This window comes from Podarcis filfolensis (assembly GCF_964270895.1).
Source record: "Podarcis filfolensis genome assembly, chromosome: 5".
NCBI classification, from domain to species: domain Eukaryota; kingdom Metazoa; phylum Chordata; class Lepidosauria; order Squamata; family Lacertidae; genus Podarcis; species Podarcis filfolensis.
This window is the reverse complement of record NC_139608.1, coordinates 33,918,119-33,930,374: the sequence shown is the minus strand read 5'-3', so window position 1 is coordinate 33,930,374 and position 12,256 is coordinate 33,918,119. Positions and strand designations below refer to the sequence as shown.

The 12,256-nt window shown below is 42.9% G+C and overlaps 1 protein-coding gene and 1 pseudogene across 11 annotated transcripts in view; both read left to right on the top strand.

Annotated features, from left to right (window-relative positions):
• The window catches only part of ST6GAL1 (ST6 beta-galactoside alpha-2,6-sialyltransferase 1), a 120,744-nt gene extending 113,975 nt beyond the window's left edge, over positions 1–6,769 (top strand). For all 10 annotated transcript variants that reach the window (XM_083613863.1, XM_083613862.1, XM_083613856.1 and 7 more), the window contains one exon: positions 2,419–6,769. In XM_083613863.1, the coding sequence (XP_083469989.1) occupies positions 2,419–2,660 (242 nt within the window). In that variant the 3' untranslated portion in view covers positions 2,661–6,769. The remainder of the gene's footprint in view (positions 1–2,418) is intronic.
• Positions 6,770–11,025: 4,256 nt separating this feature from the next.
• Positions 11,026–11,319, top strand: LOC310763135 (ATP synthase subunit e, mitochondrial-like; annotated as a pseudogene). The gene has a single exon. The product of its transcript is annotated as an ATP synthase subunit e, mitochondrial-like (transcript).
• Positions 11,320–12,256: the final 937 nt, after the last annotated feature.

Below are 12,256 nucleotides of genomic sequence, written 5' to 3'. Positions count from 1 at the left end.
GGGCTCTTCACCTACTTGACTCAAACATATTCCGTGCTAGTGCAGAAAAGGGGAGGGGTATGATTTGCCTCTGAGGATGTCCACAAAACATGACTGGATGCTGCCCTCATTAGCAGAGCAAATTCGGAAAAGTTGTTAGTGAACATTCTCCTACAGCATGTTCCACACATGACAGCTTTGTGAAGCTTCTCTTCTGCCTCGGGATAAAAATAATCTGTTTTTTCACTGTTAATCATCAGAACAGCACCTTTTCCAGTAATGCGTTATGAATATAAATCACAAATGGCTTTGAGGAATTGTGGAAAATAAATCTGCCAGGAACTGCTATTCACGGAAGCCCATGGTACAGATTGTATCATCATCATTATATAGTGCTAACAGTATGCATGGGAATTTGCAAATGACAAGAGGAGAGGATCCCACCCAAATGGAACTTGGCAATCAGGAATTTGACACAAGGAATACTGAGAAAGGCAAAGAGGCATGTGTGTGTTTGTGTGTAAACAGTGAAAGAACATGCAGTTGCATGTGCTTGGGCTTAGTTAGAGGCTCACTCCAATTATTATTATTAAAAGTAATTTATTAATTGTCTTCTAAGCCACTGTCTCAAGCTGGTTTACACATAAAATAATTAAAAAACTGTTAAAAACACAACACAACAAATATGTTTAAAGCAAGACTAAAAACCCTCACAAATGGACACTTGTGATATAGTCCCGTTGATCCAATTTGGAAAACTTGCCAGAACAAAAATATCCTCAACTATTTCCACAACCTCCCCCCAAAAAGTGTAAATAGTCAAGTCATATCTTGATAGGAATGCTGTTTCCCAGGACAAGGGCAGCAACACTAAAAACCCTGCTCCGAGCTATTGCAGAGTGAGCTTCTGCTATATTTGGAACTTGTGGGAGATCTCTTCTGCAAACCACAGTAATCTACTGAGTATGTAACAGATAGGGTGGTCTCTCTAGTAACCTGGTCCCAAAATAACCTGGTAGCAAATTGATTGCCAGTATAAATCCCCAAAGAAAGCTGGCCGTCGTCTTCTGCACTAGCTGCCCCCTCCAGATCAACTCCAAGGGTAGCCCCACACAGCATGTTGCAGTAATCCAACTGTGAGGTTAGCAGCGCATGGAGAACTGTGGTCCAGCTGTCCCAACCCAGGAATGGCCGTAGCTGTCTTATCAACCAATGTTGATCTCAGGTGCAGGAAATGTGGGTGCAGTCACCCAAAATGGCCACTCACTGGGCCTGGTAGGTTGAAGGTTCCCCACCACTGTTTGAGCAAAGGATCTTTCCTCCTCTGGCCACTAGTCAACCTCAATGGAAGTGCTTTAGCTAGGCAGATGAAAAGCAGTGCCAATGGTTGTGCTTGATTTACCAATGTTGTGATAAGTCATGAGTATGCAGCTGACATTTCCATCTCCAAAGACCCTCCTCCCCCTGCCCTGAGCATCTTGGGACTACTGCAAAGTCTTGTGATGTGGAGGGAGGGAGGAACAGAGGAGGGAGATAGGGCAGAGGCAGATTGTATGAATGGCGTGCCCCCCTCCACTCAGACAAGCAGCCTTCTCCTGATTTCCGCCTCACACTCAAACAACCTGCTCACATCACATAATTTTTACGAGGGTCAAAGGACAACAGCTGTCTGAGGAGAGGAGCGGGGAGGGAATCCCCCCTGCACAAGTTTAGCACGTGATACAACCAGCTTCATTCGTATTGTGGTGTATTGTTTTTATGTACAGTCCTCTGAGTGAGAAAACCTGGTGATTGTGGCTCATTAAGAGAATGTCTATCACTACACGTACCTGTGGGGAATTTTGTACAGCTAAGGGGAAAGCCCACTAGATGGCAGCACAGCTCCAGCTTGGGAATAAAAATGGTACAACAATTCCACTTACGCTTTATTTGCTCTCATACAGTTTCCGACATACAGCAGAGAGATGACTTCTATCCATATACCGGTGCAATCTTAGCAGTAATTGAACAGTGTTCAATTGCAACAATCAGGGGTGGAGAAGACGCCATCTTCAACAATATCTATCAGGCCAGGGGGATCTGTAGCCTTCTGGGTTCCCAGATCCCATTATTCCTCACCACTGGCCATGCTACTTGGGCAGGATGGTGGTTGGAATCTAACAACATCTGGATTGCCACAGCCTCCCCATCCCTGCTGTAGAGCCTTTAACTCCTTTTGTCTAGGTTTCTAGTCAAAAGAAAACATCAGGAAGACCTCCTTTCTTCTCTCTGCGTTGCTGTGGATTTCCCTCTCTCTCTCTCTCTCTCTCTCTCTCTCTCTCACACACACACACACACACACACAAACACACCCCTCATGATTTTTAAACCCTGCCTTCAGGTCACCCTTTCTGCTGTGTCTTTTAATGGATCCTTTGTCTCTCTCCCCTCCCTTTCTAGGCATTGCTCTCATGATGAACTTCTGCGACGAAGTGGATGTTTACGAGTTTCTCCCTTCCAAAAGGCAGACAGACGTTTGCCATTATTACCAGAAGTTCTTTGACCAAGCCTGCACTATGGGCGCCTACCACCCGCTGCTCTTTGAGAAAAATATGGTGAAGCACCTTAATCGAGGCACAGATGAAGACATCTACACTCACGGGAAAGTCACTCTAGCTGGCCTGAGGCATGTGCAGTGTTAGACCTGTCAATCCCCTCTTCTGGGCTTGGAAAAACCCTTCTTGAATCACAAGGCACTTTTTAATTTTTAATTTTTTTAAAAAGAAATTCTAAAGTTGGGCAAGCTGTTCACAATTAACAATTCTTCCGTTCAGTACGCCTTAATTTGTGACTGCAGGGTGGGTTGTTTCTACTAAAAAGCAGGCACAAGAAAGCTCTAGCTGAGGCCTCCAGTGTTCAGGAACATCTTCATGTTTCATTGCTCTGTCTCAGAACACTCCAGTCCTTAACTCAGGAACACATAAAATCAGGGCTGTGAATTAAAGTTAGTTTTGGACTGAGAATTCTGCATTTCTGCAAATCTGTTTCTCTCGCCGCCACCACCCCCACCCCCATTTGACGAGTTTCTATCTCTCAAGGTGGGAGGATAGATTGTGTGCACACAATCAATGCAAAATGTAAAAAGTAGGGATGTGGAATATGTCCAGCGATTAGGAGTCAGGGCATCTGTGACTATCAAGCTCTTAGCAGTATCTGCTCTTGGTTGTTGGATGCCAAGGCAAAACCTCAATGAAGCTTGCTCCCAGGTAAGTTGGCAGAAGATTGCTGCCATAGTTCTCCCCCTTCCCCCCCCAACTCTAAATACATTATCTGATGTAGCATTTCAAAATGCTCCAGAGAAATCTGTGGGGAAGGGCAAGGCACCAGAAGTCAACTGCTGAACCGTCACAGTGACTGAAGGTTCAGACTAATGAGCGAGTTTTGAGGCCAAGGCTTTATAGGCCTGGGTGAGGCCTGTGAAGCCAGTATCGCAGCCTAGGTGCAAAGCTTAGCCAGGTTTTCAGCAGTGGTCTGAGCAGCACAGGACAATAGGTCTTGACCCTTGGGTCCCTCTGACACCTTACCTCTGTCATAGCTAAGAGCCCTTTGTAAGACACACAGAAGTAGAGAAAGTGTGAAAGAAGCAAATGCACAAATTGGTTTCATTTGCCTCATTTACCCTGGTTGCAGAATTCTGCTTTTCTGGGCGTGGAAATTTGAAGTTGCTTTTCCAGCGTAGAGTCTATTCTGAGCCTGCATGTAGCTAAGTAAACCTGAGGATTCCTCTTTCTTAACTATCCCATGCCTGGACTAAAAACCACACATTCTACAAATCCGTGTCAAAACATGAAAAAGTTATGTGGTTAGGAATACATTTGAGCTACTTTTAGTGGGTTGTGTATTTTATTCCCTCTGCAAATTTTGGAGTGTTGTGGTTACAGAAGGGATATTCTGGGTATCCAAGACATCCCTGCCCATGGAAATTAAGAGAGTATCTCTGTTGTACTGTGAACGGACACCTGCAAGACACTGAACAGTCATGTTGGCTGGATGCTGGAGATGCTATAAAGTGCCAAACTCTGTTGAGTGCTTATGATATGATATATTAATAGCACTTCATATGTTGGTCAGATGAACTCAGTGTGGTATGCAGGGGAAAGAATTGTGACCAGGGTTTAAACACACTGCTCCTAAGTGTATCTATCCAACTCCTGACGTCCCTGAAGACAGAGCCAAGAAAAAGTTACCAAGGGAATTGTTTTCCTATGTCTTTCCGCAGCAAAGATGCTCTTTAAACAATCTACTAGTTTCATTTTTAAAATGCTAATTTAGTATAATTTCTCCCCAGGCTTGTCTTTCCACAGCAAAAGAGTATCCAAAATTTACAGCTACCTATTTCAGAAAACCTGGCAATTGCAATGACAGAGTTATAGCCATGCCAGAGGACTAAGGGCTAGCTAAGTTGCTGTTTGGAAGTGTGCCATTCCAGCTCTAGTTGCTTTTGGGTGGCATAATACCCCATGCCTATGACTGGAAATTAACCCTTGACAGATATGCCGCCATGTGCGTTGGGGAGATAAAATCTTAAAAGCCATGGCAGCCCTGTTATTTTTTGCAAATAAGTGAATCCACATGAAGATGCCATTTAATCTTGAGCCTCCAGTACACTGCAAGTGTAACAGCTAGGATGCTGCTGGATTCTGATGTGATTTATAGAAGATAATACCTCCTGCCGCCACCTCTAATACGGCAAAAAGTCATGCCATTTAAAACCAACTGGGTAAAGTCCTGCTGTTGATTAGAGCTGTTTCTATTTTCCTTAATCAGGTTAAATTTTAGATTTGGTCATTGCATTATTCAAGATACAATCAGTTTCATCATCAAGGGTCTGTTGCTTAGATAATTCTACTTCGTTGCCTCTTCTCCCATCTTTTACGACGTTCCATACTTTTCTTCCTCCTCTTCCTATTTCTTTCAGTGCTCTTCATCTCTTCCAGTCCCTGGAGAGTTCTCAGTAGGGTTGGACATTTGTCTCTGACTTTTCTCATTCCACTGTCATTTTCTGGCTACTTTCATTCAGTCAAAAGTCTTTGGCTGTCTCCATTGTGCTGATAACTCCCCAATCTGCTTTTCTGATCTGATCTCCCTCTCCAAACCTCATCTAACCTGCAGATGTCTGGGCACAAAGGCGACAAGCCTTGTTCCAGTTTCTCTGCTGGAATTCTGCCTCACATCTCCCAAGACCAGTGAATGGTGACCTTGGTGTTTACTTTTTCAATACAATCCTCTTTGCTCTAGGATTTGACATGAATGGGAACTTTGTTCCTAAGCCTAATTGCCACCTAAGAGGGGCAGTTTGTGGGGGCAGGTGGGAGGGTTTAGAAAAAAAAATGGGTCCCATTTGCACTTGAACAACAGTTCACAGGACTGGAGAAAGAGAAGGGGGAGGATGATAACTTGAGAAGGAAAAAAACGGTGCAAGAGAGCAGGGAAGGTTTCAGAGGCTGTGTGAATGGGAGGGCAGGGTGTGGATATGAGAGAACAGTGTGTGTATATTTGTGTGAGTGGGGTGTGTATTTGGTATTGGCCCCTCCACCTCTGGCATGCGCCCCACAGAAGTTTCTCTGTGAGGAAATGTGGCCCCCAGACTGAAAATATTTCACCACTACTTGTTCCTTCTCAGCATCGGCATGCCCTCCCCCCCTTTTTTTGCAACCACTACTAGACCTCTTTTCCATATCTAGTAGTAACCTTGTAATTGCTGTGAAAATGAGCCTTTTTTAAAGGGGGGGTGTGTGTCTCATTTTCAATGCCTCTCTTAAAACCGCCATGATTCCTTCTAGCCAGTGCCATTTTTCTAGAAAAAGAGGTGCTGGAACTCACCACGAATTCCTCCCTTGTTCTCTTAGAATAGCAATGGTGCCCACCTGAGAGGTGCCAGAACTGAGTTTTGGTGAGTTCCGGCTGAAAAAAAGCTCTGCTTTTTGCTATGATCAAATTGGCCTTCTCCTCAGCCTCTATATTGGCTCAGTTTGAAGCCCCTGGTACTTATTTGAAAGCTGTTTGCTGCTTCTCAAAGCATGTATCATGCATAAGAATGTACACCAAGTGAATTCATGATATATGGTATCTGAATATCAGAGAGGAGCAGTTGAGGTTTGGTTCAGTGCATGTATGCACACATACTGCTTCAGCTTTCTGAACAATGCCTGGCAGACCAAGGATGGTCACAATTTAGTAGCAACAACAGTAGAAGACTCTACCTGGACAGAGATATTGAGTGGCTTTCCATTAATCTCAGATGATTCAGCAGCAGGATAGAAGCCACCTTATTAGAAGCAGTGTTTAGAGAAGCCAGTTTTGAGTATCTGCATAATGTGACTCTCCCTTATTTTGCCGACCATGTGAAGGAAATGATGTGACTTGATCATAACACTGTAAATTTGACTAACCCCCCTCAAGTCAATTTCTGAATCCCAAGCTCCAAATTCAGGCTTGTACTGAAAATAACTCTCTCTATTTAATTGTGGCTCCACACACACACACACACACACACACACACACACACACACACAAAGGCATTTGGAATAACTACTTATTTTGAAATAACCCTGCTCCCAGGGTTGTGTTTGCCAGTTTTATATACATGTATAGACTACTTTTCTCAAGAAATGTTTGCTTTTTTTCCAATGTGAAATGAAAACACAGAACCTCGTCTATGTGATTTGTCAACAATGATCTTTGAAATCGATTGAAATAATTCTGAAGGACCCAAAGATGTAAAATTTGTAATAAAGATTTTGTAAAGTGATTGTTTCTGTACTTCATGCCAACTCATTTAATCATTTGGTATTCATTGTTGTTGTTTTTCACTTTTCCAATTCCATCAGTCTGATTGTTTTAGTCACACAGATGGCAATAGACCAGAAATGGGGAACTGAGGCCCAAATGCGGCCCACCAAGCCTCTTTTCCTGCCACACACCCTCCTCACCCACACCATTACTTGACCTCCTTTGCATCCTCCTTGAGAGCTTTTGCCTGGCTGGAACACCTCTTTCTTCCCTGGATGGAGAACAGAGGGGAATATTACGTATGTGCAGAAACTAGCCTAATGTACAAGGGTAAAAATGAGCTACTCCATCCACTTTTGCCTCTGGCCCTGACCACAACTGGCATGTGGCCCCTAAAAGTTTGCCAAGAAGGCAATGTGACCCTCAGGATGGAAGAAGCCCCTCACCCTTGCAGCAGATGCTTAGGACCCCCATCACAATCCATTTTTGCATTCAGCCAATTCCCTGTATAAATTATTTCCAAAGCAGTTAGGTTTGAACCCTTTAAATACATCCTATGGCGCTTACATTAGTTGCGGATATTTTCAATATTGGTGTTGAAGTTACTTGAGGGTCATGTTTGGATGGATCTAACCAACAAGCATGCTGTACTCTTATTTTAAATCACCTTTGTCCTTTGATGCCCCATGACTCATTTCATACTTCTGTCAGGAGTTCAGCCTACACTCGAGTAGGACCCTGGTAGAGACACATGCCCGACTGGTCAATCGTTCAGGAGCTTCATAAGCTTTCTTCTGCCCGAATATCACAGCAACTGATGCCAACCGACACTGGCACACTTAGGGATCTGCAGAGTTTGTGCAGTTTTGCATAACAGACCTCAGCAACGCACTTTGGCTGATCTAATTTATTTACATATAAACACACATGGAGCACTGCAACATGGCTCCCTTTCTCTCTAGCATCGGACAGCAAAGAGAAAAAGAACAAAGGACAATAGTTCCACTTCTCGGAACACAGTAACATAAACATCCTGTCTCCATCACATCCCAATCTGTGGAGTCAAAACATATACCGTCATGCGATAGACATGACTGCAATCATGGAGCAGGAATTCTAACATCTTCCTGTAAATATGCATGCACTTCTGAAATCGTAGAGGAACACCCAAAACACCCACAAAATTTTAATATACTTGTCAGAAAGGAAGGAAGCCTTGAGTTAGGCTTGAAGTACTAGCTCCTGGGTTGTGAAAGACGCTGGCTTAAGCTTCTGCTACAAACATATGAGTAGCTAAAACTGCAAGGTGCCTTCATAGAATCATACATATAATTTGTAGGGTTGTTCATGCTTTATTCTCTATTAATAAAGGTGGTAGACCACAAACAGAAACCAGGAAATCCTGGAATAAATGGGTGGTAGTCAACTATGTTTCACTCAGAATGGACCCAACTTACTCATGTTAATTAATTTCAGTGGGTGTACTCAAACTTAATTGATTACAACCCCTGGCACTACCAGCCAGTGAGCCAGGACCGTGCCTTGGGAAACGTAATGGAAACTCAGTCCAGATGTGCCTCCTCCATAATCCTGGCCTGCATATTCCTCCGTAGCTGGGCCTAAGGCTAGTGGTGCAGATTGGGCTCCGATCAGGTGGTTAGAAGGGGTCTGATTTGGGAGGCAAAGACCACCAGGGGCCCAGGACTTTTAGCTTTGTTTTTGGTTTTTTAAAGGAAGTTTATGGGTGCTCTGGTTCAAGAGAGAAATGTCAAAATGTAAGGCCCCCCCCCCAAGCTGTAATTTCTGTTTTCAGAGCTAGACTGGCTGATAGTCCCAGCCTTTACCTCACAGTGTTTTAACCAGTGAGTGAAGTTAGAGCTGTGATTGGCAAATGACCTTTTAGGATTTTACACAACAGCTGTGAATTCCTAGAGCTTTCTCTTTCTACCTCTATCTTCTGCCCTCAAATTTAAATGAAGCTTATTATCAAACCTGGGAGTGTTTATCACATATTCTGCTTTTTCTGGCTGGCTTAAATAACAGCAAACTCCCTCCTACAATTATGTAAAGACCGTGCAATCCCTTTCAAATTAGAAAATACTTGTGCTCCTCAGGAGCATAAAAACCTATTATTCTACAAGTATGGACTACACCATTGTTTAAATGGCACAAAAACTACCATGTATTTGTGAAATTACATCTCTCTACAGCTCTAGAAAAGTTTGTCCTCTTCCATTTGTTCTGGTCAAATACTGTAATTGTCTGAAAGCATGCAAAAGCTGCGTTCTGATGTATTTCAAGATCCTCTTTATCTTTTGATAATGTGATCTTTTCAAGCTATGACTATTCATGGCTTTCAGTAAAATAGAACATAAATAATGCTCTGTCTAGCAATTCCACTTGTGAAGTGGAAATTCAATAGACCAGTTACGAGACAGGAATTGGAAACAAATCTTAGGTTTCATCAATATTTAGGTTTGTGATTGTGTTCTCCAAGGGCAGATAAAAAATGCCATCATTCAACCATGCATGCAAGAGGAGAAAGGCAAGGCAGGTATACTGAATTTCTACTAGGCTCTTGTAGACTGCTGCAGATTATGTTTAAACATAACAACCTCAGACTAATAAACCCATGTTTCTTATGGTAAAGGAGCCCTGTTCCTATTTGTTCCCCCACATGCGCTCCATCCCACACTCAGCTCCAATGCTAAGATCACGGTGCACCACAGTTCCCTATGACTTTTGAAGTAGGAAACTATGGTTCAATCCAACCTACTAACAAGGACACAAAAAGGGAAGTAGGAAATCCCACAAGAGCTCCTCCTCCCTGGCAGTAAAAATGCAGTAATCAATTAAATAGCCAAGAATTTGCTGCCTTTTCATGACATAAAAAACCTGCCTGAGGTAGCTGTATCACTCTACCTAATGGCAGGCTGGCAAGTAGGCAGAGATTAAACGATAGTTTCCCAATGCAAATATATGTGATCTCGGTGCCAAGTCGGGGGAAAGAGTGCATGGTTCATTGCTGGGTCTATAAACCACATCTTATCAGCCCATTACTTTGATGTATAAATCAGACCTATGTGTGTGCAAATTTATGAAATTTATGAAAGCTGCAGCATTACAAAGGAAGGAACATTCATTCTTTGGCAACTGGGGGATGAACTATGAAAGAAAATGTGATTTTAGAGTAAGTTTCTTACTAGCCAGCTTCCATTACCAAGACCTGCCTATCATTTATCTACTATCTGGAAGTGAGAGCTGGACCATAAAGAAGGCTGATCGCCGAAGAATTGATGCTTTTGAATTATGGTGCTGGAGGAGACTCTTGAGAGTTCCATGGACTGCAAGAAGATCAAACCTATCCATTCTTAAGGAAATCAGCCCTGAGTGCTCACTGGAAGGACAGATCCTGAAGCTGAGGCTCCAATACTTTGGCGACCTCATGAGAAGAGAAGACTCCCTGGAAAAGACCCTGATGTTGGGAAAGATGGAGGGCACCAGGAGAAGGGGGCAACAGAGGACGAGATGGTTGGACAGCGTTCTCTAAGCTACTAACATGAGTTTGACCAAACTGCAGGAGGCAGTGGAAGACAGGAGTGCCTGGCGTGCTCTGGTCTATGGGGTCATGAAGAGTCAGACATGACTAAACAACAACAACAACAAAGTAGAATTTGGAGAGGGTGATCTGCAGGGGAGAAGTGACAGATAGAAGATATGTTTAATTCCTCTTAAGTTGGGCAACTCCCCATTCAGCCATTCCCCACCCCCATCTGAAGTTTTAGACTTGTGTTTCTATCACACATCACAAGTGTTCTGCCAGTGGTGGTTCTTCAGTAACATTCAAAACTACTCTCAATATGGAAAATTCATTTGAATGTCATTGGAAAACTTCAATTGGCCCCGGCCATCATGGCCAATGGCCAGGGATGGTGAGAGTTGATGTCCCACAATGTACTGTGATTACTGATTCCTGCTTTTGGAGAAATTTCTTGCCACGCAGCTTTCAGCCACACAAACATGGAAATAACTGGATGCATCTCTAGGGCTTACATCCAAGCAACATTAGGCCTGTTCCAGGTAAAAATAAATGCAGTTCACTAAATTCCATTTTATGTTCAATAATATATTATATCTCTTTTGGTTTAGTGGAACTCTTAGTGGTGTGGGTTTCATCAAACGTCTCAATTAAGCAAGGCTACTTGAAAGTTTTTTCAGCCAAATCCATTAAAGCAAAGATAGGAAATCTGAAAGCTGTATTGGACAGCTCAGTTTGGTCTCCAGCCAGCTCTGTTTTTTATTATCATAACTGGCTTCGTGGTCACTGCCGCCTTAGTGGTCAGGTGAGGAGGCAAGATGATTCCACCAGTGAATGTTTCCCCTCTGAACAAGTTTGGCAGGCATTCATTGCTCATGGGAATAGTCCATGGAAAGAAAAGATATGACCATTCAAAGCCTATTGCTGAGGAGGAAAGGAGAATAGCAGCAGAGGAGAAAAAGAAGTGTGAGGAAATGTAACGAATTGCAAGAGCACTGGCAGAAGCTAACAAAGATTCAGTACTAAAATAAACCTGCTTGATCATCTTCACCTTTTAATATTCAGTGCATGAAATGTTGAAGCAGTGTCAAACACAAACTTATTTACCTCTATAAACAGTTGCTGGGGGAAAGGGAAAAAATAACTGGCCTGACAAAAAACCTGACTTCAAAACACAGAATAATTTCTGAATCCCAAATCGAAAGAGAAACGAGACTGTATTTCTTCCCCCTCTCTGGGTGTGCCTATCCAAAATGTTTCCAAAAGGAGAATTGGATTTATCTGATGGTGTTTCCCATAAAAAATGGGCAGCCACATTATTGGAAAAATCCACATGGAGTTTGGCCTTGTGCCCTTTGTCATCCTTCCCCTCTAACTGCTGGAGGGGAACAGCGAACTTGACTGTTACATCACACCCAGTTTGTGAGCTGCACATGGAGTATTTTGTTTATTTCACAAATATGGCTGGACACTATGAGTGGCAAGGTGAAAATTGTTTAAGGGGCAAAAATGAAGAAGCCTGCCCTGTGAAGAAAAGAAAGCTACATTAAGTTTCTTTCATTGTTTAATTGCTCTTGCAGTAACAGCTTGCACAATGATTTCTTCCATGTCAAACTAAGCAAATTAGTAACTGGAGCCTTGTTTTACTCACTACCAAACGTTCAGGTTACCCAGAAATTTTAAAAGCAACAACTGATAACCTTCCCTTTTTTTTGTTTTCTTTCCATAGAGAAACAGAGTCTCTGTGGATCTAATTAACTGTGTAGCTTAACAAGTGCAAGCCTTCTGTAATCCCTGATTTGTTGACATATTGCTTCAGATTTGAAACAATCAGCCCAGATCATATCATTGTTCAGAGATTCATTAACTTGGTCTGGTGATGGTAGCTGCTTGATTTGCCTTTGGGGACTCTGGGATCATTGCCCTAACCCCTTTATTGTTGCTTGATGTGCAATCATAAACAGATGA